This window comes from Simochromis diagramma, unplaced genomic scaffold (genome assembly GCF_900408965.1).
Source record: "Simochromis diagramma unplaced genomic scaffold, fSimDia1.1 OVJJ01000802.1, whole genome shotgun sequence".
In the NCBI taxonomy this organism is placed as follows: Eukaryota; Metazoa; Chordata; class Actinopteri; order Cichliformes; family Cichlidae; genus Simochromis; species Simochromis diagramma.
In genome coordinates this window covers 7,248,376-7,274,737 of record NW_024387492.1, presented here as the reverse complement: position 1 = coordinate 7,274,737, position 26,362 = coordinate 7,248,376, and the positions used below count along the sequence as shown (strand labels likewise).

Here is a 26,362-nt window from a genome sequence, read left to right as displayed (position 1 = left end):
TTCATTTTTCTTCCTTACAGATTATTTCCAAGTTCTGGGGGCTATACCAAGCATACCGCATCAATGCATCACTTGATATTGTGCATTTGTAGGACCACAGGTTTATCTAACTACTCGTCCAGATTTAATAGCGTTTAATGAAGCAGTGATGTATAGGCAAAATAAGAATTCATCGATTTTATGTGAGAATCTGGGTGACTTTCTTTCATACTGAGATATAGTGCCTTTCTGGTATACTTGTACTTTTATATAGAAGGTGTATTTGTTGTCTATATTAGATGCCATAAATTAGATTACAAGATTTTCAAGCAGCTCCACGCAAACAACATTTGTAACTGATTATTTAGATGGTGCCTAACAAATTTTATTTTTCTATTTTCCTTTCAAATAATTTAACTTCTTCAGATCTTTAAAAAACACTATAATGTACAGCACCCAGTAATTTAGATGACTCTTTAGGTTTGCCATTCAAACCTGGCATGCTGTTATGCATCCTGTGCAGAGGGGTTACAAGCAGACTCAGATTATTATTAAAGAGCCTAGACCCAAAAATAGGTTGTGAACTCAAACTTGACTTCCTGTTATTACCAGCACTTATATTTTGTGTCAGCTGGACTCACATCAACAACATTAATGTCACTTTTTGTTTAGAATTTAAAATACCACAACTGTGTCTTGATTTTGTCCAGGTGGAGCCAGTGTGTGGGCCATTACTCCGGAGGAGAGGGCGAAACATGACAAACAGTTTGAGACCCTCTACCCCGTCCTCGGTTACATCTCAGGTAGGCTGTTCTCATAAGAAACAGACTGTTTAACGGGAGGTTGTGTCATTAGCAGTAAGTGAGCTGCATGTGTTTTTTTGTTTTTTTTTTGTTTACCTGCAGGAGAACAAGCAAGAAAATTCTTCCTGCAGTCCGGCCTGCCTGCTTCTGTCCTGGCTGAGATTTGGTAAGCACTGACTGACAACTTGGCAAAGTCCTTGTCACAACTCAATGCTGAGCAGGAGCAAGTGGATCAGTAGGTCCAAGATTTTGTTACACTGGCTTGTGTTCAGCTTCCTGTCGAGCATTTATTTCCTTCACACAGCCTGCCACACCTAGTAAACTATGTGAGTGAAGAGAGGGCGGGGGCGTCCTGTAATTAGAACTCGCTGTGTGTGTGTGTGTGTGTGTGTGTGTGTGTGTGTGTGTGTGTGTGTGTGTGTGAAATGAGACTGGAATTCAATCCCACCACAACCTTGTCCCCAGTGATTTTTTTTCTATTGTTTCAATAAAGAGGGAAAAAAAAATAGGAATGTACACTTTGCTACACACGGATCATTACATACTCCAGATTTTCTTCTTCCCCTCCTTTAGGAACTTAGCCGACATGGACAGTGATGGGAAAATGGACAAAGTGGAGTTTTCCATTGCTATGAAGCTCATCAAACTTAAACTTCAAGGACGCAACTTGCCCTCCGCCTTGCCAGTCGTCATGAAGCAGCCTCCTGCTTCCAATTGCGGTTCAACCATCGCTTCCTCAGCACGATTTGGTACAAGCATGTTTTTCTCCAAAATGAGATAATTATGCATTTGAAAAAATTATAAAATGATTGATTTTTTTGTGTGTTTCCTCCATATAGGAATGGGTTCTATGCCAAACCTGTCAATTGGTCTGTCATCCATGTCAGCTATGTCAGCCATGCCCATCCTCACACCCATCCCAGTTAACCCCCCCATGCCCTCAATGCAACCCCTGTTGCCAACGCCTGTGACTCTGCCACTTATCGCCCCGCTTGGAAACTGTGGGCTCCACAACGGCACCCTCCTCACCCCACCACTCGTTCCTAACAACGCAGGTTGGTTCTGCAGTGGGAACCATTCTGGGCAAAACAAAATAGATAACGATCAATGGATTAGCTCCAGCAATGAGCCTAAAAGTGAACATAGGCTGAAGATATTGAGTCATGCTCCAGAGCCATTTCATTTCATTTTACTTAACAACGATATTTCAGTGGCAGACATCAATGTTATCTTGTTCACAAGCAAATAAAGCCACTGCAGTTGTAATCTGCTCATAACTTTGCACATTGCATAACAAGGTCCCATGACCTGATTGCACTTATTGCTTGCATAAACCGATATTATAAATTCCTTTAAAAATGACACTCAGCAAAAATCTGAATAACAAACCAGAAGATTTTACATTTCACAAAAATAAAACAAAGTACCAAAAAAATTAGAGCCTGACTAATTTATTAGAACTTATGAGAAAAAAACAATTTTAAATAGTCTTTTTATGCACTTTGTTACTAGCAGCCTGTCATAAATAGATTATGAATGGAACAAAGAAGAGCTTTGAATGTAATTTCAAAAGCCTGAAGGCTACTTAAAGAAATTACCAGAAAGTTGACCTAAGATAATTTAGACTGTGTTGAAGACTAACAGTAATTTTGCCAAAAAGTGACTTAAAAACTTGTTTTAAAAAAAACAATTATATCGAATTATCGGCTTCTTAAATGACCAGTTATCGTCTTAAAAATCATATATCAGTATGGCTCTAATAAGTAGCATCCATTTAAATGATCAGATGGTTTCAGCTATGTTAGCCTAATCATATTTCCAAATATTTTCCAACTTTGAAACACATACTTGCAAAACTTTTAAGTATCGCCACCATCTTCACCACCGAAAATGTTTCTGATGATTCACCAAAACCAGCTCTCTGCAAAGTAAAAATAAATAAATAAACCAAAAATCACCTGTCAGCTAATCAACTAACCCCAGTTTACCCAACATAAATGTTTGGTGTAATTCAGTAACATGACTTGGTTGTGTGTGATATGAAATACGCAGATTTGTATTTTGATAAAGCTGAACAACTTCTTTGCTCCTGCTTTTTTAGCAGCTTTGCAGGGAGATTAGATTTTTGTTGAACAGTATGGAGCATGGTGCATACAGGATTTTATTTATTTAATTTGTTAATATTTTATGTGTAAGGGTCAGTTATTCATGTCCTGAGCTTCAGTGGTGCAGTAAAGCAGTGAGGATTACGCTTGGAACATGAAAGAGCTGCACCTTATCTTTCTACTCCCTCAAGTCTTATATTGGTCTTGTGATGCGTGCATGCTTTGCATTTAGTATAGGCATATCTGTCTATATATATATATATATATATGTGTGTGTGTGTGTGTGAGATGCAGCACTGCAGCTTTTCACACACTCTGTGTTTGCTGCAGTTCAGATAGGAAAGTTAATTTATATCAACTGTGGGAACATATATGTTATATATACATTAGCAGTTCTTCTGTTTGGATTTCTCTTACATCTCAGTCTGTTCTCTTCATTTCTCACCTCCTCCATCTGTTCTCGTGGCCATTCTCTTTAATCTTACTCAGTCTGTTCCAGTATGATTTCTGGCTGTGAAATGAGCATTCTAATAAGAGTTAGTGTGAGATTAGCCTTTTATTTGGTGTTCCTCCTCCATTTTTCTCTCTCTCCCTCTCTGATTAAAATATATCAGTGCCACAGCTCTTGAGACTCTCTTTAGCAAGTGGTTGCAGCCAACCACAATCTCTTACCTAGATGTTAATAACCTTGCTGGTTGAGGTCTGTGTGCAGCGACTGTAAAGTATGAGCAGATAAGATTAGATGTACGTACCACCAAGGGCAGCAGCAGTCTGCATGTTCGCAGAATGTCATAAATTGATCTGGATATAGTACCATGTGTAAACTGAAACATTCTTTTGAATTTCCCAAATGGAGATTTTACCATTAACAGAGTGTCTCCAACTGCATTTACAGGACTTCCTCTCTCTGGCTTCTCCTCTCCTATGGCCTTCTCCCCGTCCACTGGCATGTCAAAGGCCAACTCTCTACTCGACCTGGGATCGAGCAGGTGAGATTATTACTGAGCAAATTACTAAACTGTTGTTAGCATGTAATAAAGATGTGCTTGGGCTCTAGGAAAATGCTTTCAAACTAAGCAAGATCTCAATCCAGTAGAGCTCCTTTGAGATGTGGCGCAACGGGAGATTCGGATCAATGCTGCATGTGTGTACTACATAAGTGAAGTCATGCTGAAAGACGAATTTAGAAATATTTATGTCAGTTAAATTTAGGGTTTACTGGTTTTAAAACATCCCGTTTGTTATCTACACACGCTTGTTTGAGCACTCAGACAGATGCAGTCATGCCGTGATTTCAGCAGGAAAGGGTTGAGAATTAGAGCACAAACAGAGATGAAACTCCCAGATAACACTGAGTACAGGAAAAACATTTTGAAATCAGAGGGTTTTGGCAATAGCAGGAAGTTGTCTTGTTTAGAGTCGAAAACGTCAGAGAACAGGAATCCAAAAGCATTCTCAATGGGCGAGGTCATTATAGATCTTAAATGCTTAGAATGCTATGAAGGTTTATTAGTCATGACTATTTTTCTGAGCAATTACAATGTTTTATTGTAAATGTTATATAGTCATCTGTCTATAGTCACCTAGACATAAGGTAGATAGATCATTGGTCCCTGTGGTCTCCATAAGCCACTGTGTCCCCATTTCAGTCATTCCTATTCAGGGTAAGATATTAGGTAACATAAAACAGGCAAACAAAATGTTAAATAAGTTACTTGAATCTTCGTCACCAGAAATAAGCCCAAATTGCTGCTGCAGCTTTTTTTTTTTAGCTGGTGACTTTAGGGGAATTAGGCCATCACATCAATGATCTCCTAGTGTGTCATTTCATACTGTTTTGTGCCCACTGAATAGATGTTTTTTCTTTGTTTTTGGCCTGCTCACTTCTAAAATGAAATCAAAATTGAATTTTAGCTCATGTCTAAAATGAAATATAAGACTGCGACTAGAGGGGTTTGTAGTTTTACTTATGTGCCAGTGAAGCTTTCATCTCCGTTTTGGCATGATGTACTTTAATATCTGCCGAGGTTTGGAAGGTCCTCTTGCAGTTTCTCTGACAGCCAAGTCCTCTTGAATATCTAATATCCTTTGTCCACCTCATGGTGTTTTGAGTGGGTTTGGGAAAGAACACAAATAGTATCTGATTTCATTGTTTTGAATAGCTTAGCGCTTCACACAATAAGCCCTGACCTCAGGTGTAGGTGGTAAGGAAAGCATTATTAAGGTCACCAGAATACCAAGAAGTAAAATAGATGCAGTTTAATCCCACAGCTGCTTTTACCTTCCAGTTCTAGCTGTTAGACTTTCTAATATTAGGATAGATGCGTGATAGTTCTTTAAGGTTTTTCCGGTCTGTACTTCCACAATCTTATTACTGTGCGTATATACACCCAGAAAAACAATGCTTTGGCATCTCCTGTTGTCTTTCTGAAACCTTAATGAGTGTTGCAAGTTCCCACTCTGCTACAATTTTCAACCATGACTATCATGTGGTCTGGCATACTCATTATGGACTGGTATTTATATAGCACTTTACTTGTCTCACTGACTACTAGCCAAATGTAACCATACATTTATAACATGATTTATTCTATAAACTTTAAGCACTTTATCTGCTTCATATCCAGGAGTCAACAGTTAACTAACATGCATGTATTTGGACTGTAAGAATAAGGACCTAGAGTAAACCCAGTTTGAGCCAGCCACTTGATAGCGCTAACAATTCAACCACCGCACCCCACCGAATGGCTGATTATGATAACCCGAAAGTATGATGTTGTCTTGTTTCATTGTCCAAAAGTCATTGTCTGCTTAGCTGTTTGCGCCAGCTTCCTCTGCAGTTAATTAAGAGCTGAGAAATAACACCGGGGAGTCTCCAAGCAATTAGTGGTCTAAGGAGAAAGAAAAAGGCTGATCATATATAATATAATAATAATATTTTTTCAGTTCCCTTTAGGTGATTTGTTGACATATAGACACACCTTTCTTGTCTCTTACCATAGTTCCAATTCCTCCTCCACCACATCTTTGGCCAGTAACTCCCCAAAGATGGGCGCTAGTGATTGGGCCGTTTCCCAGGCCTCAAGACTCAAGTACCGTCAGCAGTTCAACACACTAGACAAGCTCATGACCGGCTACTTATCAGGTAAGTCCTGTGCACACACAAACGTACACGCATGAATTTAAACTAACATGAAATTCTCAGGACCACAAGGCTCCACATGAGTGCTCCTGTCAGAGTTTAAAAGCGAACAATTTAGGGTCAGTTTCACTTTGCACACATGCACTCCCGTTCTCCTGTAATTGCTCTTAACTGCACTTAACAGAACTTGGAAAGCGCACAAACGTATTCACTGTAAGAGTTCACGTTGCTGTTCTGATCTGATCTACGTGTTACTTTGCAGGACCTCAGGTTAGAAATGCACTGATGGCATCAAATCTGACGCAGACTCAGTTAGCTACCATCTGGTGAGTGTAATGTGTGTATGTTTGTGTATGTTCTTGCCTATCTATCGTAGTGAGGACCAGTGACAGTTTATGACCATTGAAGTAAGGACATTTTGGTAAAGTGAGGACCCTTTTGCCGGTTTCCCCTATTTTTTTCAAGACCTCAAAGTCTGTGAAGTCTGTTTTAGGTTAAAGGTTAGAATTTCCTAATTTTACCCGTAAACTAGAGTTAAGAGGAGAGTTTACTTAAGTAAAAGCATGGAACTATGTTAAGTGAAATACTGTGTACCACTCTTTAATGGTCAGATAATTGATTATGTGCTTCAATAATAAAATTGAGCTCTGCAGACAACGTAAATACCAACGCTGACTGTGTTAAAAGAGTTTAACCACTTATAAAGCTGGCTTTGAAGCATTTCTAATTTGACTATACAGTACTGTGCAAAAATCTCGAGCCATCCCTCATTTCATTGTACTGTTAGGAAATGGGAAATAGGTGCAAACATAAATTCTGTATATGAGGCAAAAGCAGAGTTTGTACAGTTTGAGCAAGTTTAAAAGTCAATATTTGATATGACCATGTTTATTCTACAACACGTTCCTTAGGCAAGCAATCTTCCAGACTTCTTGAAGGACATTCAAGGAATCAGGATGCTGGCTGCCTGTTCGCTGTCTGTTTGATACAGGCTGCTGGTAACAAAGTGCCTAAACAGACAATTTGCTAAGTTTTATGTTATGTGTACACCCAACACTAGTTTATCCCTTGAGCTAGCACACCTCTTTCATGCTTGAATAATTCATAGGTCATAGGCCACTTTAAAATATAGAGGAAAGTCTGGCTCCTTGGCAGCAAAATATAAAGAAATGAAAGGTGACTCACGACTTTTGCATCGTACTGTATTTTATTGGAACTGTGAGCCACAAAAGGAGCAAATGACACATTTGAAGTAATAAGACTCAGTAGTATTTTATAAACGTTATAGCTGTAATATCTGACAGTACTAAGAACATTACTTATTATCTGAAACCATTTGTTTGCAGTGATGATCCCCTCATTCTCCTCCGCGTTATCAGCTGATGAATGTCTGTGAGCCCAGTACTCTTGATTTATATCCCAAGTTTCCTTCCACTACTGTCCCAATGCCAGAAACAGCAGAAAGATGCTTGCAGTGAAAAATCTCTAACTTCATTATCTTCTCACCATGATGTTCTTATTGACACACAGCACTGTGTGATTTGTCTGTAGGACCTTGGCAGATGTGGATAAGGATGGCCAGCTGCAGGCTGATGAGTTCATTCTGGCCATGCACCTGGTGGACATGGCTAAGACGGGCCGCCCTCTACCACTCACTCTGCCACAAGACCTAGTACCACCCTCTCTGAGGTAACACAGAGATTCATTTACAATTTTTTTTTTAAAATTAACCAAATAGATAAATGAACAAATGTTCTTTTTGCTTTTGTTACAGAGGAGGAATTAAATCCAATGAGCTTGTTAATGGAACAGGGCCCTACATAACTCCCTGTTTAATAGACACAGCAGAGATAGAACCTGCTCAAAAGAACAAGAGCAGCGGTATGGCTTTGTGAATTCTGCATGTTTTGTTCCATTGGACGTCCTCTGTCTTACTTTGTAATACACCTATTTCTTTCCCCTCCTCTTAGTGTCCTTTGAGGACAAGCTGAAGGAGAACTTTGCAAAGGGAAGCGCAGAGCTGGAGAAACGACGTCTAGCTCTTGAGGAGCAGCAGAAAAAGGAGAAGGAGAAGAGAGAGAGGGAGGAGAGAGAGGCTCAAGAACGGAGGGAGAGGGAGGCCAGGGAGCTGGAGAACCGGAGGAGGCTGGAGGAGGAGAGGCGGATGGAGAGGCAGAGAGAAATGGAGCGACAAAGGGAAGAGGAGAGGCTGAGAGAGCTGGAGAGGAAGGAGGTGAGTGCCGGAGCAGTCGGGTGATGCTGTCTGGGCTCGATGGTCTTCTCTGATAACCTTCTGTCTTCATACTTCCAGGCAGCGAAGCAGGAGATGGAGCGCCAGCGGAGGGACGAGTGGGAGCGTGCGAAAAGAGAGGAGCTGGGCAGGAAGAAAGAGGGGGAGCAAGAGGAGATCTCTCGACTAAGGGCGAAAAAGAAGAGTCTGGAGTTGGAGCTAGAGGCTGTGGTGAGGCTACATTAACACTTATAAATATTCACACCTACAATTCACAGTGCTGATCAAAGCATGGGTGCACCATGATATCATTTACCTGGTCTCACAGGGGAACATGCACAAGCAGATCTCAGACCGTCTCCGCGACGCTCAGAGCAAGAGGCGGATTCAGAAGGCTGAGCTGGACCTCGTCAATCAGAAGAGGGACACCCGCGTTGCAGAGATTAACGCGCTTCAGCTCGAGTTTGAGGTTAACAGAAATGTTTCTCTCGGTTTTCTGCCCTGTCAGTTTTCTGCATGTGTGTTTTTACGCGCTCTCCTCTCGGTTGGTCGCAGGAGTGGCAGAGGAAGCTCTCACAGCTGGTTCCAGAACAACAGAGACTGTGTGAGAAGCTGCAAAACATCAGCCTCAACAAACTCCCGTGTGGGTGACAAATGCCTCCTCTCACGTCACACAGATTAGTCACTGGCCGCTGGTCTGACATGTCTCTGACCTTTGATCTTTGTAGCTGTGACTTTGACCTCCCTGACCGGGACTGTGACGGAGAAGACTGTAAACTGCCGGAGGCTGAAGGACCAGCTTGACATCCTGGAAAGGGAAACGACAGACAAACTGACGCAGATGGAGCAGTACAATAAGGAGCTTAAGGTCAGTGTTTGGTTCAGGCCACTACAGACTCATTCAGACCAAAGTTGTAGGGGAAAAAAAAAAAGAACATAGCCTCTGATATCACCCATAAATTATAGGAAGCACTTTATATTCTGTATTTGTACCGAGACGTGTATGTAGCACACTAAGCTGCCTCCCTTGGCAGTTCTTTAAAATCATTCATCACAATCTGAAACTATTTCTTCATGAAACTAACTTTAAGGCTGAAGTTGGGTTTTTCATACCCCGACTTTATTTAGCGTCAACATATTTTGCAAGAGAAGTTTCATAGTAGTGAATATAATCGTGCAGAAAAATTGCTTTAAGATGGATTGCACTGATGTTAAATGAAGCAAAAGCATACTGTTGTTTTTGTCCCACAGCTCTGGCTTGATATTAAATAGCACAAAAACAGGGCGTTTTCAACTTGCTGTGAAATCTTGTTCAACTGGTCACAATAGCTCTAGAGTTTCACCCCTTGGGCAATGGAAACTTAAACTATTTTTGCACACATACAGTCTCTGAAGTCTACGTTTGTCATCAAACAGCCTGATCATTTGATAGCTGTGAATGACGTCCTCTCAGAGTCTTATCATCAGTCTGATGTTAATAACTGGAGCACTAAAACACCTGCTCTCCCTTTCTCTTGGTCTCTGTCTCTTGGTTTGTTTATTTCTTAAGCAGCTTTTAAAGCTTTTAACCCCTGGCCTCTTCTCTTTCTCTTGTCTTCTTCTTCTCCCTGCTACCTGGATGTGTCTTCTTACTTTTTATTTTTGTTCTCTCTGCCTGTTCCTTTGTGACACACTTTTCTTCTTTGCTCTCCTCACCCATCGTCTAAACATTTTGTCTCCCTCCATCGTCACACTGTTATTTCCATAGCTCGGGGATATGGACGACTGTGTCCTCCGAGGCCTTCTGTCTCTGCTGGCCTGCCTCAGCCAGCTCTTCCTTCTCATCAAGGTTAACCCTCTTTCTCTGTCGCTTTATTTCCCACTCTGTACATTTTCCCCCCCCTTCAAGCAACAATCTTAAATCTCCTTTCCTTTGCATCCCGCAATGATTTGATCTGCTCGTTCATCTTTTCCTGCTCTTTTGAATCATTTTTAAATGGAGGTTTTTGTTGGTACCATGCCTTCTTCCTTCGCTGTTGTTTCTCTCTGTGGGATTTGTTCTAGTCTGTGTTTTCTGTATAAACAGGATGCACCCTGAGGGTAAAACGCACGCACACAGAATGTTTAACCTGCACAACTTCTGTGTTAGAAAGAGAAAAAATATACACATACACATACAGCATGCCTGCGTGTTTCTGTGAATGTTGCTGCTGTTTATGAGAAATCATAAATGGCAAAACAATGTTCATCTTGTCATGCTAAGTGCATCGTGTGGAGAAGCTGTTGTGTTGTGGTTCTTTCAGACTTTTAAGGCTGATAAGAACAAAGGTCTTAGACAGATATTTACATGTCTCCTTGTGTTGCACATTCTGTGACGGCATCAGGAGCTGAGGGAGAAGCAGGTGAGGCAGCAGGCTGTTCTGGACGACCTGCACAGAGTCAAAGAGGAGAAATTGAGGGAGCTCCAGAGACGCCGCGAGGAGGAGGAGAGAGAAAGGAGGAGGAGAGAGGAAGAAGAAGAGGCGGCCAGGTGAATCTCAGGGTTTGTCTGTATTACTCTTGCTTAGACATAATGTGGCTTTATTAAGCTGCATTTACTTCCCACAGACAGGCAAAGCTGGAGCAAGAAAAGAGAGAGCAGGAGCGGAGGGAACAAGAGAAGAGGGAGAGAGAGGAAGAGGAGGCACGGCAGAGGAGGCTTCTGGAGGAGCAGAGGGCCAGACAGAGGGAAGAGGAAGAGAGAGAGGCACAGGCTCGCCACCGGGCAGCCCAGGAGAAAGCACAAGAAGAGGAGAGAAGAAGGAGAGAGGAGGAGGAGGCGGAGGCGGAGAAGAAGAGGAGGGAGGCCGAAGAAGAGAAGAGACGGAAAGAGGTTGAGGAGGAGAAGAGGAAGAAAGAAGAGCAGGAAATGGGGCAGCAGTTGGCACCCAAGCTAACCACCTACAGAGCCCTGTACTCCTTTGTTGCTCGCAACGCAGATGAGCTGAGTGTAGACGCAGACTGTCTCATAGAGGTACGAAGCACACACCCACGCTGCAAACACGCAGGATATTCGTCTTTTTTAAATGTATTTAATATGTGTTACTCAAAATCTTGTTGCTTTTGATTATCAATTAGTTTTTGTGGGACCTGATCTGTTGGCTTTTTAGGCTCAGTGTCAGACTCGTTAGGTAATTTCATTACAGTCCATTTAAAAAATGCACCAAATGGCAGCAACAGCACAAGCACGGTCCAGTTCAGTGGCTCGATTTATCAAAGGTGACACAGCGGTCAAGTACAGCTGCCAGCGTTGGCACATTTGCCACGATTCCAAATTGTCAGCGTGTCAATTCCTGTTCTAGAATACGAGGTTAACTCAGCTTCAAGCTGTGATTTCTTTTGCTATTTTTTTTTTTGGGCTTTTTGTTGGCCTACTTTTTGGAATAAGAAATACAGAAAGAGTTTCACCCTTGGCTTGGTTAATAATCCATCCATTGGCTTATCCAGCCAGACCCTGTCCCAGCTGCTAGAGGGCAAGAGGCAGGGTACGCCCTAGAAACGTCACCAATCTGTCACAGGACTAACACAGAGAGGCTAACAAGCATTCATACTTACAGTCAGTTGAGAATCACCAGTTAACCAATCCCACTCATGTCTTTGGACTGTGGGAGGAAGGCAGACTAACCACAGTCACCATGCAGACACCACACAGAAAGGTCCCAGGCTGCATTCAAACACAGGACCTTCTCACAGTGAGGCAGCAGCACTAACCACTGCACCCCTGGTTAAAAATCTATAATTATATTTTGATTTTAAGTAATCACTGATGGAGTTAAAGTTCAATCAATTATCCCGGTTATCCCCGTTTCCTCAAGGAGCATCAATTCTGAAAGTGTTAGAATTAAGGACTGATCACACACCACTGAGCTGCCTTGATGCGTGTGTGTGTGTGCGTGTGTGAGTGATGGGTGTCTAAACACACTACTTGTGTTGCTGTGCGGTCGTAATTGCTCCTGATTACTGCAGTAGGGAAACAAAACGTTTATCTTGATCCCCTCGCTGCGAATGACTGACTGCAAGTGAACTGTGTTTTCCGTGATGCAGGTGGATGAGCACACGGTCGGTGAGCCTGGCTGGTTGTGCGGAAGTTACCGCGGAAACAGGGGCTGGTTCCCCCAGAGTTACGCTGAGAAATGTCTGACCCCTGCCTCGACTCAAAGTGGTCCCACTTCACCTGGAAAAATGTCCTGTCTGCCACCACCACTAAACACAAGGTAACATAAAACAGGAGGAGCAGATTGAGATTGTTTCTAGGCTTTTAGCTCCTCTGCACTAAAGATAGAACTGTCTGGGTCTTTTTTTTCTGCTGACTGAAAGTCTGTAACAGCCACCTAGGTCGTTGTAATTTATGCCATAGCACTGTCAGGTTGTTTTTATTCTTTTCTTGGATCCTCCCCTAATGGTTTGTCCCTCTTGTTTCACCCAGACACCCCGATGTGGTGGAAAAAGGTGACAGCCCTCTTCCTGTCCAATCTGATGCTTCACAGGTAGAGCCTGACTGTTGTTTACTTTTATTTCCTGGCTAGATGACTCCTTATTCTTTATAATGAGCAGGTAAACTTTACTGTGACCTACTTCAGCAGCAAAAATGAAGCCCTGTTTCATTTTTTGCCTTTGTTTAAAAAGGTCTTTAGTTTTCCAGTTTAGCATGTTAGCAAGATACAGTTCGACCCATAATTTGTGAGACAGTTTTTATAGTTTTTGCTCTGTATGTGAAATGCAGACTTTCAGCTTGAATTCAAAAGCTTCAAAAAGAAAATAATTTGCATGAGCTGTTTGGGGAATTGCAGACTTTTTGTATACCGACCCATTTTCTCAATAAGTGGACAGTTGACTGGCAAGCAGTTTCATGGCCAGGTGAGGCCTTTTCTCTTGTTATTTCAAGACAAATGAAGCAGAGAATAACAGATAAAGTTGATTCAGTTCAGATTTTATCAGTTTGCATTGCAATTACATGTACAAGTTAAATATAAGGTCCAAAAAGCAAGTTAGAGCAGGTTGGGGAAGCCATCATTTGGCTGAAAAAGTCAGCTCATGATCCTCTGCATACCACATTGTCTGTCAAACATAGGGGAAGCAATGTTATAGCATGGGTGTGTTTGCCAGTGAAACTGGGTCACTAGTGTTTATTGATGGTGTGACTGCTGATAAATGTAGCAGGATGAATTCTGAAGTGTACAGGGCTGTACTGTCTGCTCAGATTCAGTCATATGTTGTAAAACCAATCAGATGGCAGTTTACGGGGCAAATGGATAATGACCCAAAGCATACTGCAAAAACAAGTCAGAGCATGCTTTTCAGTTACTGAAGACAAAACTGAAGGCAAATAAGCAGTAGCTGATGGTGGCTGCAGCAAAGGCCCAGCAGACTATATAGAGGGAGGAAACATGATGTTTTTACAAGTATTAAAACGATCTTTAAATTTAAAATGGTGTCAGTTTGTAGGGGAGTGGGTATTAAAAATGGCTGTAGTTTGTCAACAGTTTGCGCAAAATATTCGTAAAACCCCTCGAATTAAAGCCGAAAGTCTGCACTTCAGTCATGTATTGTTTCATTTAAAATCCCTGTTCTGGTGTGCAAAGGTAAAACTATAAAATGTGTCTTTATCCAACAAATTATGGACTTACCTGTAAAACCGGCCAATTACCAGTAAGCTCAAAGTGCAATTTAAACTTATGGGGCACGGTAATATTTCTTAATAAGTATCTGGTACTAAATCACAGTATTGGATAAATCAAAATGTTGATGCAATGGTTGTTATAGTTTTAAAAAACTGTCACAGTCCTGGGTCTGCAACCCAGTGTTTTGTGTGTTCGGTTTAAGTTTTATTCTGGGAATTGTGGTTTTCTGTTTTGCATTTCCTGTTTTACTTTGGAGAGTCCCCCGTCTGGTGTTCAGTGTTTTGGGTTATGCTTTCCCGTTGTCTTGTCTAATTAGGTTCAGCTGTGTCTCCCTCCTGTGTGCCATTTCCTTGTTACCTTGTGTGTATATTTAGTGTGTGGTTCTTCGTCGGAGGGTCTGCATATCATTCTGTAGCTGTCCCCAGTTTAGGTTTTGGTAGTGGTTTTGTAGTAATTCTTACAGCCACAATAAAGGCTCATTTTAAGTTTGAACACTCTCTCCTGCGCCTGGATCCACACCTCTCAATCTCCACACAAAAACAGGAGTCACCATGGTGGTTGTAGATTGACCTCACAAGGGCACGTTCGCCCTGTAGTTGCTGGTTGATTCAACCAAAAGAGCACATTCACTTCATGGCTAAAAGTTATCACTCTGTTACTGAAAAAGGTTCATGAGATCATTTAATCTTCATGTTTTCCTTCTTAGTTCATCTGTGTTATTATAGTTGTGTATATCTAGACTGTGGCATGATCAGAAATAGGTCTGCTGACATCAACACACATCTTCAGAAACAGCACAGCTGTATATTTATAGCTTTTCTCCAATGGGAGTTCTTCTCTCTGACTCTCTGTGGGTCACACACATTTACAGATGTCTGATGACATCAGTGTTGGCAGCTCTAGCGTTTGTAGGTCATGTCCCATGGTCCAAAGGTGAAATTAGCTGTGTTGCAAGTCCAGGGGAGGGGAGCGTCTAGTGATTGATTTCTTAGATGTACCCATGGTGACAGATCGCTGTTTCTTTGATCACACTCCTCAGTCCTCCGTTCCTCTGCTCGCTCGGGCCCTCTCGTCATGGTCAGCCACTTCAGAAACCCACCTCAGCCTTTCAGGTGGTTCGGCGACAGACGTCATCACCACACTGCTCAGCTTCTCGCAGGGAGACATCATCAGCGTGCTGCAGCAGAGGGAAGATTGGTGGCTGGGGCAGATCAACGGGATGCAGGGATGGTTCCCCAAAAGTTACGTCGCTTTGGAGACGGCTGGCAATACAGAGTAAGAAGACGCACATCCCTTTTGTGTAAAACCTTTAACAACTGAAAGACTTGCTTCACCAAGTGTTTTTCCCATCATAGTGTGGATGCGTTGGACACAGCTGATTCAGTTCAACTAGAAGGTAAGAGTAGTTTATCTGTGGAAAATAAGGTCTAGTTAAAGTCAGCGAAGGTTTCCTAACTGGTACTATTGTTGTCCTTACCAGAATACGTGGCCTTGTATACATATGAGAGCCCAGAGGTGGGGGACTTGACGTTTGTCGAGGGGGATGTTGTTTTGGTGTTGGAGAAAGAAGGAGAGTGGTGGCGAGGATGCATTGGGGACCAGACAGGGCTCTTTCCCTCCAACTATGTCCGACCTGTAGAACTGCCAGAGGTGAGTCAAGCTGAGTTAATGTGGAAAAAAAATTGCCAAATTAAATTATTACTTTATTTCTGCTTTACATTTCATTTGTTAACTTTAGGCATCAAGACCTGGAGGTCCAACCAAGAAACCTGGTGAGAATGAACACACAGGCGGACACTCAGTCGGTGTTTGATGACTCATTCTGTTATTCTCTTGACATTTAAATGATCGAAATTCACTGTTGGCTTTTTCTGGTTGGTCAACAGAGGTTGCGCAGGCAGTCACCACCACTGGGGCCTCAACGATGCATCAGCTTCGCCTGTCTCCGGGGCAACTGATCGTGGTCCTGGCCAAGAACTCCACCGGCTGGTGGCTCGGGGAACTGCAAGTAAGCTATACTATACTTTTTTCATTTTTTCTTTTTTAAAGAGCCATGGATAAATTGAAACTGTTAACATCAGAAAAATTATGATTTCAGCTAGAAATTTTTACTTTGGCTGCAAGTGCAGAAGGTCAATCGCACCGCCGAGCGCCGTGTAAGCACAATTAATGAGTCATTATTCTCCTAAATCCACCTCCCGGTTGCAAATGACACATTTCTGCCTCTCTGTGAAAGGAATTTAGAACATTATAATGTGACACCTACTGGATTATATGGCGACGAGAATGAAAAGCTTTATTAACAAAAGGTCATTGAAAACTTGTTGCCATTAGACGCAAAGCAGAATGATTGTGGAGGAAATTACAGTGCAGATATGTGGATATTTCCTTAAATATTAAGGTGGTCCTGTAAGGAAAAAACGCCTGAGATTTGTTTAGTCTTTTTAGTGAGAGTAAATTGAACTTTTGGTTCATGGATGTTTAAACTACTTAATCAGTCAAATGGCAATAAGCAATCAACAAATTAAGGTATAATGGAAAATGAGTGGCATATCCTTGTTTAATTTAATCCACCACGAGTGTATTGCAAGTAGGAGCAGGTGCTGATGTGTCCAATCAGTGGAGAGCTGATGAGAGGTTAAAAGAGTATTAACAGTGCTGACTATAAAGCTGTTCATGTGCAGCAGTGAGAGGTCAGGATGCAGGAGCATTCAACTATGAGGATGAGTTTGTATCTGCTGACATGTCAGACCAATAGAGAGCTGATGAGGGGTGGGCGGGAAGGTTACAGGAGTAATAACAGTGCTGTCGTCTACAAAGGTCATCAAAGTGAAGGGTCATCTCTCTCTGCCTGTTTTCGTGCTGAGGCTGCAGCTGTAGTTTGAGTTGAAGCTCAGAGTGCGACAGCAGAAGTCATATTTGCTGTTAGTACGTTCAGACAATAAGTCAATATGAGTAAGAGTGTCCGAGAACAGAGGGTTTCCACAGCTTTGTCAATCTGTGCATTACCCTCAGCAGCTTGCAGCTTGCAATACTGCGGCTGTTTCAGAGACTTCAGCTGAGCTTTAGTTTAATTTATAGAGTGAATGTACATTCCCATCATGAGAGAGCGTTCTCAAGGTTCAAAACTCTGCCTGTCAAAAAAATCTATTCATCAATTAACGTTTCGATTTAGGATTCAGAAACGATCCAGCAGAAGATTGATTCGCTCTCACTGGCTCTTCTCTCCCCTCCAGGCTCGGGGGAAAAAGCGGCAGCGAGGCTGGTTTCATTCCTCTCACGTTAAGCTCCTGGGTCCCTCCAGTAGCAAGTCTTCCCCCTCTCCTCTGCCAGGTGAATGCTGACACACGGCAAACACAGCATTTGATTTACTATAACTGATCTTGTTTTAGTCAGGTTTGTATTTACATTTTTAAATCTGTATATTTAGCTGAGAGATGCAGGTCGAAATTACTTGAACAACCACGACAGTAACTGCTGGAAAGCTTTTATGTCTATGACTTTGAAACTAATTTGGTAAAAATGCTCATTAATCATAAATTCCTGTCTCAAATTTCAGCTGACAGAATATTTCAGTGTCATTTCTGTTATTTAGTCATTTACAATGGAGCACCCTCTGCTTATTCTGTCATGCTGATATTTAGCAGACACAGACTTTACCATGGTTCCTCTCTCAGCCTGCTAACGTTCAGCATTTAGTACTGATCATAGAAGCAGCAGAAGCAGATGGCGATGTTTTTAGTTTTAGGAGTCCACACAATGAATCCCCAACAGCAACTCAAAAATGAATTCAGTGACGTGGATTTGCCATTAATTTGTATTTGCCATTAATTATATCAATAGCATTTAGGAGAAATGAGTCACAGACAATTTTAGTCCTCCAAACAGATGCCTGCCAATGACAGCCTGCAAGCATTAGCTCAAACAGGCTACGCAGCTAGTGTTCCTGGCAGTGCCATATAGCATTCTAGGGCTCTGCCTTAAAAATGACCAAAATCCAGCACGAACTCCTCTTGAGGTGACTGTTGGGACTGGCCTGTGGCTAAATATGCTAAATAAATAATAAATAAATAGTAATTGAGAGGAAAGTGTTTGTGCTTGTGTTTGCCATGCAGATGCTGGTGCATGTCCGTGCATGAATGTCTGTGGCTAAATAAATAAATATGCAGAAATAAAATGGTAGAATGAGCCAAAATAAAGGTCGTTGAACCTCTCAGCCGTAAAAGGCTGATGGGGTGTTGTTGTCGCCCGGCCGGGTGGGCAGCGTGAATACTCAAGTTTGTGAATGCAAGAACTCGAGAACAAGGTAACGTAGGATTTTGAAATTCAGATCATAGATGCATCTACTAGAAATCTCAGTGACCTCAAGGTCAAGATAAGAGGTCAAATTTTCTAAAAAACCACAGAGGATTTTCAAATTGATACCACAGAGGTGCATCTACTATGAGGCTGAGGTATAAGACTGGAGGCTGCCAGTATTTTTAAATGTTTGGTGCCCAAGGGAAACCATTTCACTATCTTCACCTTTTTTTAATGTCATCTTGGTCTCTTTAAGGCTTTCTTAGTTCTGTTTTTTATACATTGGCCCTCATTGGGTCATTCTACAAATCTACAGCAACAGATTAAGCTTCATATGTCAACTCTGTTCCCTCAGTATGCCAAGTTATTGCAATGTATGACTACATGGCTGCCAATCAGGACGAGCTGAGTTTCTCCAAGGGTCAGCTGATCAACATCCTCGACAAGACCAACCCCGACTGGTGGAAAGGAGAAGCCAACGGGGTAACAGGGTTGCTGCCCACCAATTATGTCAAGATGACAACAGAATCAGACCCCAGCCAGCAATGTAAGTAAAACTTTAATCCTCTCACTGATTGACTGTCTTTTTTTTTTCTAAATAAAAAATAATAAGACAGTTAGCACACATGCAAACTGATAAGTTGTGTTTATCAGCTGTAGAAACAAACTTCTTTCCTACTGAAAACACAAAAATGTTGGTTGACTTGGCTCACTCCAGGTACAGTAGATTCCTTATCCATGTCAGACCATGGAACCACTGATGGTAAGCCTCGAGTAGTTGGTTCAATCAATCATTGAGGAAATTGATGAACATATAACCATTACACTTAAAAGGCTCATTCCCATAAAAAGCTTCTGAAATTGATTAATAGAAAATGTTAAATTTCTTCTCCACAAGGCAAAATGATTGGGCCTTTTAAGTATCCCGGACAACATCAACAATTTCAAATCATCAAAAGGAAAGTTTGACATTTTGGGCATGAAGCGTGATGGATACCTCTCTCATCGTATTGTTAGTTAATTTAATCCAGCCACGCTCTGGCTGCAGTTTTTATATTAAGCAGACTAATATGAGAGTGGTATTGATCTTCTAATTTAACTTGCAACCACAAAGTGAACAAAGCGTATATCCCACGAATGTCAGACTGTTCTTTTAAAACAGATGCCGCTGACAAATCACCCCGGGCAACAAAATAATAAAGAGCGAAAGCTGATCTGATTTCAAACTGACACATTTTTCATCATTTTGGTCACATTTCTGGAAACGGCAGCTTCGCTTTCCCTCTCTGAATGCAACACACGGGAAGGCGGTCATTTTCCTCACGCGTATCCCGCTCGCTGCTCATTCATACGTAGCTGCTGAGAAATTTTAAAAAGGCCGATTTCTTAATGAGAGGTGTGCGCCTGAATTAGTATGCACAGCTTGCGTGTTCTCCTCACAGCAGCAGCTGTTAACAAGCGTGAACACACGAGATCTTTAATTAGGATGAACTTGTCGAAGCCACAGAAACAAAACGCTCTGATATTCTAATTCCAGCGAAGGCGTTGTCACTCGCACGCCCGCCACACGTAAGGCCGGCGGTTCGCTGCCGAAACAAGAGCGCGAGAAATCGCCGTCTGCAGCTGATACGATGAATAATAACATTTACATTTCCAGAAATGCATTATTAATGCGCCTGCATGTGAGTGTCCAGCATTAATATTAAAGCTATATTAACGTCTGCTGTCTCTCCATCTCTTCATCATCTCACTTCCCTCCCTTCCATTCCTCCACTTCATCTGTTTTTTCCCCTCCTTTTCTTCTGTAGGACAGTAACGCTGGCTTTCCTGTCTCTTCTTCCTCCTTTTCCTCCTCTTCCTCTTTCTCACCCCTTCTGTCTGAGCGATCCCGAATTGCCCTGTCGCAACAGGAAGCCCAGCCGCCAGCAAGAACGGCCCACCTCCGCACTTTCCACCTCACCCGTTTAGGACTCTGGTGTTCTGTGCTTCTCTGTTACAAACCCTGTTTTTTTTCTTTGGTTTTTGTTTTTGGCGTCCTACCTTCTCAGCTTTAAATGTCAATTTATTTCACCGTACACCCCTTCCTCCTCTCCCCCCCCCTCGCTCTCTTCTCTCCCTTGTTTTCATTTCTGTTTCTTTAACTAATTAACCAAGGGAGCGAGGCAGAGGCAGCTAGACATGAGCTTTCAAAGCTTTTGTCCCCCGTGATACAAAAGTGTGGAAAGCGTAGTTTTGCTACAGATAAAAGGAAAATAAAAGTTTGATTACAAAAGTATGGAAAATAATATGTAAGAAGCATCGGTTTAGTTTTCTAAATTAAAGCTATAAGTTAGTATGATGCAGAGTATTCTAACAGGGTCACTCATTCTTGCACTAACAACATTGAAACCTTGCTAAAAATGGACCAATGTGAAGACTCGCTGTTGCTTAAATCACCGGTAACCTTCATTGCTGCTTGCTAACGCATCGCTTGAACTGCAACTGAGATGAAATTGATTGTGATTTTATTATTCGATGCTTATGCACTCTGCCATTTATTGACGCTTCCAAGTACTTAAAATGACACCCACCCTGTACTGAACTGTGATATCACCAGCAAATACATATTTTAAAAAAAGAAAATAAAAAAACATGCAAACATTAGCATATCAAGAATAGTCTGAGAGAAACATCTACCACACTGCTGACATATAGGGTTATCATCAAAAGTTTAAATGCACTCATCATGGGCTAGAATGGTGCTGTAATTTTGAGGTTGCACAGCATACATCTTTAATGTCTTAAAAAGAAATGGTTTGAAATTATTTTAGATTTTCTCTAATCCACGTCGCTTTGCAAGTTGGACTTTGACCACACTGGTAGCCATCACCAAGCTTCTGGTGAAATTCTGGCTGGATATTTGAGCACTCTTCTTGGTAGTTCGTTTGAACTGGTTGGTTTCCTGGCACAGACCCGGCTTTCAAGCGTAGTCCACAAATTTTCAATTGGGTTGACATCAGGGCTTTGGGAAGGCCATTATTCATTCCAAAATCAGATTTGATGTGTGTTTGAGATCATTGTCCTGTAGACTAAAGTGTCCAACCATCTAGCTGCTGATTTGAGTTGAAGCTGAAGAATTTGGAGATTAGTCCTTCTTCACCATTGCATTCACTTTGTCCAGTGTACCAGTACAAGCGAAACAGCCCCAGAGCGTGATGCTACCACCGCCATGCTGAACAATTGGTACAGTGTTTTTAGGTTTGAAAGCCTCATCTTTATTCCTCCAAACATACCTTTTGCCATTGTAGTCAAATAGCTCAATCTTTGTCTTGCCTGACTTTTCTCCAGATGAAATTTGGCTTGTCCATGTGGGCAGCTGCAAATTTCAGTCAAGCTTAAAGATGTTGGTTTTGGACAAGGGGCTTCTTTCTGAGTAGGCACCCTGTCTCTGTCCATGGTGATATAAAACACCCTATGGACACTGTGTTCCAATATTTTCTAGTTCATGTCAGGTTTGAGCCTTGGTGGTTTTCGGCTTGTTTTTGAAGATTCTAATAAATTTTCCTTTCATCTGAGGCCATGTCCACACTAATACATTTTCGTTTGAAAACTTATCTTTTTCTCTCTGTTTTGGCCTTCTGTCCACACTGAGACGGCAGTGTGGATAGCGAACCCAGAGCCTTTTCGAAAACGATGACACATTTTAGTCATGTGATGCAGTCATGTGACCAATTAAACTAAGATAGCGGAGGGCATCACACAGCAGTTGTTTTGTGTGCTCTCAATTCTGACAGCCCTATTAAAGATTAATTCAGTTTGTACATGCTTCAGGTAGCTTTTCTTCAAATTCTTTGACTCTCAATCGCTTTTGCAACTTTGTACTTTTGTGTTACTCGCAGCAACAACTCCACCTCATTGTTAGTCCGTTTAAAAAACTCGGTGCTTTTCCTCGACATTTTGCCGTGACGTTTCAAAGAGCCGGAAAGTAAATAAACGACAGACAGAAATAAGGCAGGTCGAATCGTCTTGCGTTTCACGCATGCGCAGTACTGGGACGTAAGCGTTTTCGGCCGTTTCGATGTGGCTGAACAACTCTGTGAAAACGCATGAAAACGATAGTGTGGACGTGGAGCGTTTTCAGACGTATACGCCATTCTCAAATTTATCCGAGCAAGTGTAGACGCAGCCTGAGGGTGACAGTTTGGGTTTTGGCAAAGTGGCAGTTGTTTAGTAACGACTCCAAGAAATCTTCCCAACTCGTGTAATTCTATAATTCTGCTTCTTATATCTTCTCTGAGTTCCTTGGACTTTCCCATTGTTCTGAGTATCCGTCAATCGAATGAGTGTTGTCAAACCTTTTTATGTTGGCAAAGAGAAACTACCAGTTGTAGTAGAAACTATCATGAGAGGTTAATAGGCCTCAGTCTTGTCGAGTTAAAAGCTATTGTAGAACCTTGTTTGAGTCTGTGCATATATTTTTAACATTGTGTGGATTATAGAAGCTCCAAAATCAAGTCAAGCATTTGGAATCAGTTCTTGTTTTTTAAAGTTATTAAACATGTATGTTGTATAATTATTCCACTGTGGAATTAATTATTAAAAGCCCCAAATTACCATGACGTTCATGCTCGTGATGCGTGTATGTAAACTCCTGACCACAACTGTACATCCAACTTTTGCCAAGATTGAACCTCAAAGACTTGAACTACCAGCTGAGTCTTCCACTGCTCTGTCACTCAAGCATTAGCTACTTTATCCATTTACACCTATGCAATCACTAGGAGTGAGCACTCCACCATGAAAGGTGCTTTATTTTTCTTTACCTTAGTGTTCTTGGTAGCAGTGTTGTTAGCGTTGGCATCGCTTATGTTCATGTACTGCGACTACAATGTGCCTCACTCTGTGCATTAAATGTAAATTAGACGTCATCGAAGTGATAATAAAGGGAGATTTTAACATGTTTTTGAACGCTCGCTGTATTTTCTCACACACCACATCAGTGATTGAGAGGAAAGTGTTTGTGCTTGTGTTTGCCATGCACATGCCGGTGCATGTCCGTGCATGCATGTCTGCACGTGTGTTTGCATGCGCATGGATGTGCTCCTGTAGGGTGTGCTGACCTGATGACGCTCGACACAATGACCCCTCAGGAGAGGAAAAGGCAGGGTTACATTCATGAGCTCATCCAGACCGAGGAGACCTATGTCGAGGATCTTGAGCTAGTGCTAGAGGTACCGACGGAAACATCGGCATATTTGAACATTATTAACACTTTTCTGTCATTTTTTTCCCCCGTCCTCACCTGTTTGCATTTGTTTCTGCCTCTTAGGTCTTCTACAAGCCCATGTCCGAGTCAGGCCGTCTGACTGAAGCTGAGATGGCAGTTATCTTTGTTAACTGGAGGGAACTGATTATGTGCAACTCCAAATTGCTCAAGTAGGTCCCACGTGTGACATTGTTATGAACCATCCTGACATCTAAACTATTAAACCCTACTGCTCTGCTAGAATAAACATTTATGAACTCTTTCTGTGAAAATGATCAAAAGCAAATGCACAGAAAAACTGACACTTATTTCATTTCTGCAAGTCCATAGACTCTGAAGGCTTGCAGAACTCATCAGATACTCCATCTATTTATGTTTTGTGAGGTTATGAAATAGTGTTTCACATCCTGATCATCTGTGACCTCCCTCCAGAGCCCTGCGTGTCCGTAAAAAGACAGGAGGAGAGAACATGCCCGTTCAGCTAATAGGAGACCTGCTGGCGTCGGAGCTCGCGCACATGCAGCCGTACATTCGCTTCTGCTCCTGCCAGCTCAACGCCGCAGCGCTGCTGCAGAGCAAGACCCACAACCAGCCTGACTTTAAAGACTTCCTCAAAGTACGAGCCTTGGATAATGGATATTGTGAAAGGAAAAATAAATAAAACGTTTGCTTTTGTCAGATGCAATAAAATATCTCTGCCTCTGTCTGCCTCCTCTTGAGCAGAAGATTGCAACTAACTACCGCTGTAAAGGAATGCCGCTGTCCAGCTTCCTCCTCAAGCCCATGCAGAGGATTACACGTTACCCTCTACTCATCAAAAATGTATGCAGAGAAATGCTGTTTATATGTAACTCCATGAATCCCGCCTACCACTTGTTTAATATTCATCTCCATGTCTCTTAATTTGTTGCCTGTGCTGTGCTTCTTGGTAAGATCTTGGAGCACACCCCAGATGGCCACGCAGACCGAGGCCCTCTCCGAGAAGCTCTGGAGCGAGCCGAGGAGCTGTGCTCTCAGGTCAATGAGGGGGTTCGGGAGAAGGAGAACTCAGACAGGCTCGAATGGATACAGAGCCACATGCAGTGTGAGGGGCCCATAGAGGTAAGGACACTCAGACACGAGTATCTCGACTCTCGAGTCCCTGCTGCTATATTAAATATGGCCTCTGCAAAGCATTTCATGTCTGACAAGTCTTGAGCTGTTATGCAGGGACAGCAAAAATTCCATTCTTAACTACAACGCTTGACAGTTTGCTTATTTTCGAACAACTTTCCTCAGCCATGCCTTGTTTTCTCTGCACTTTTTTCCCCCCCAGCACTTGGTCTTCAACTCGCTGACTAATTGCCTCGGGCCTCGCAAGTTGCTCCACAGCGGTCGGCTGTACAAGACCAAAAGCAGCAGAGAGCTGTGGGCTTTCCTCTTCAGTGATTTCCTCCTCCTCACACACAGTGCCAAACCCTTCTCCTCCTCAGGATCTGACAAGTTATTCAGCCCCAAAACAAGCATACAGCTCAAGATGTACAAAACGGTAAGCTAATCTCAGGTATAATATATATAAAAATATATATAAATGCACAGATGAACTATTCTTTCTCATCGTTTACGTTCTCTCGGCATTTGCCGATGTGCATTTTATCTCCGCCAGCCTCTCTTCCTGAACGAGGTATTGGTGAAAATGCCACCCGACCCGTCCAGCGACGAGCCGCTGTTCCACGTCTCGCACATCGATCGCGTCTACACTCTCAAAACCGAGACCCTGAACGAGAGGCACGTGTGCAAAAATCTCGCGTTCTGTGTAACCACACGTCCGTGTTTCTGCGTGAAGCACTCACACATTTTTTACTGCTTCCATTAGGGCAGCGTGGGTCCAGAAAATCAAAGCGGCGTCTGAACATTTCATAGAGACGGAGAAGAAAAAGAGAGAGAAGGCTTACCAAGGTAAACACAGCTACACGCTCATAAATATATCAGCTAATATTGAGTGTATTGACTTTATCCCTTTGCAGAGCAGGCTGGTATTCCTATCATCTCCTCCGCTGCTCCCTTGTTAACTTTCCTTGTAGTGCCGGCTTGAGCTGAATGATATAATGACAAGCAGTTTCTTAGTGTCATCTGACCTGGAATCTGCTTGATCTGAAAATGATTGTTTGGTGGTCTCTGTGCGGCACCTTCACAAGTTTTCAGGAAATCAGACTCTACGACTCGTCCCTATGACCACTGGACTGTTTTCACCTACAGTGTCATATTTATACAGTGCATCGTATCGTTTAATTTTGGAGTATTCATTTGCACGCACTGGAGCTTGAATGGAGTGCTTTATTTTTACTTCCTTTTATTCCAAGTTGATCCAGAGTTGACATTTTTCAGTCTGCATATTAAAAATCTACAACAAATCAAGCCCCCTGCCAGGGTTAACAAAGTGTTCTTATTTGAACCTTGAAGTATGCATGTGTGTATTGTTCAAACATTATCCTAATTATGAATGGCTGCTGCGTTTTTGTCATATATCTTACTGTCTTCTGCTTATTTTAGCACGCTCTCTAAAGTCCAGCGGAATCGGCCGGCTGCTGGTAACAGTCATTGAAGCCCAGGAGCTCAAGGCCTGTAAGCCCAACGGTGAGGCCCCGTGGCAACATGACAGTGCTAATGCATGCTTTGTCATTAAGTCCCGTTAACTCCTTTTCTCTTCAGGTAAGAGTAATCCTTACTGTGAGCTGACAATGGGAGCTCAGTGTTACACATCTCGACCAATCAGCGACACTCTGAGCCCAAAGTGGAATTTTAACTGCCAGTTTTTCATCAAAGACCTCTACCAGGATGTCCTCTGTGTCACCGTGTCTGAGAAAGATCAGTTCTCACCAGACGGTCAGTGGATAAAGGACACGCACATGCACTCATGCATAAAACAGTTGATTATTAG

General features: G+C 42.3%; 1 protein-coding gene across 2 annotated transcripts in view; it reads left to right on the top strand.

Moving 5' to 3' along the window:
- The window catches only part of itsn2a (intersectin 2a), a 43,809-nt gene that overhangs the window by 16,593 nt on the left and 854 nt on the right, over positions 1-26,362 (top strand). The window contains exons 4-39 of one of the 2 annotated variants that reach the window (XM_040017082.1): positions 690-782; positions 885-948; positions 1,356-1,531; positions 1,622-1,837; positions 3,783-3,876; positions 5,890-6,032; positions 6,292-6,355; positions 7,581-7,718; positions 7,804-7,910; positions 8,000-8,262; positions 8,341-8,490; positions 8,588-8,728; positions 8,815-8,902; positions 8,988-9,127; positions 10,007-10,087; positions 10,623-10,768; positions 10,846-11,251; positions 12,322-12,491; positions 12,704-12,764; positions 14,938-15,173; positions 15,254-15,294; positions 15,379-15,548; positions 15,637-15,670; positions 15,785-15,906; positions 17,135-17,231; positions 18,553-18,744; positions 23,286-23,407; positions 23,506-23,612; positions 23,875-24,058; positions 24,166-24,264; positions 24,376-24,543; positions 24,758-24,970; positions 25,088-25,209; positions 25,298-25,380; positions 25,975-26,058; positions 26,134-26,307. In XM_040017082.1, the coding sequence (XP_039873016.1) occupies positions 690-782; positions 885-948; positions 1,356-1,531; positions 1,622-1,837; positions 3,783-3,876; positions 5,890-6,032; positions 6,292-6,355; positions 7,581-7,718; positions 7,804-7,910; positions 8,000-8,262; positions 8,341-8,490; positions 8,588-8,728; positions 8,815-8,902; positions 8,988-9,127; positions 10,007-10,087; positions 10,623-10,768; positions 10,846-11,251; positions 12,322-12,491; positions 12,704-12,764; positions 14,938-15,173; positions 15,254-15,294; positions 15,379-15,548; positions 15,637-15,670; positions 15,785-15,906; positions 17,135-17,231; positions 18,553-18,744; positions 23,286-23,407; positions 23,506-23,612; positions 23,875-24,058; positions 24,166-24,264; positions 24,376-24,543; positions 24,758-24,970; positions 25,088-25,209; positions 25,298-25,380; positions 25,975-26,058; positions 26,134-26,307 (4,989 nt within the window). The remainder of the gene's footprint in view (positions 1-689; positions 783-884; positions 949-1,355; positions 1,532-1,621; positions 1,838-3,782; positions 3,877-5,889; positions 6,033-6,291; positions 6,356-7,580; positions 7,719-7,803; positions 7,911-7,999; positions 8,263-8,340; positions 8,491-8,587; positions 8,729-8,814; positions 8,903-8,987; positions 9,128-10,006; positions 10,088-10,622; positions 10,769-10,845; positions 11,252-12,321; positions 12,492-12,703; positions 12,765-14,937; positions 15,174-15,253; positions 15,295-15,378; positions 15,549-15,636; positions 15,671-15,784; positions 15,907-17,134; positions 17,232-18,552; positions 18,745-23,285; positions 23,408-23,505; positions 23,613-23,874; positions 24,059-24,165; positions 24,265-24,375; positions 24,544-24,757; positions 24,971-25,087; positions 25,210-25,297; positions 25,381-25,974; positions 26,059-26,133; positions 26,308-26,362) is intronic. The other variant, XM_040017083.1, reaches the window with a different exon arrangement.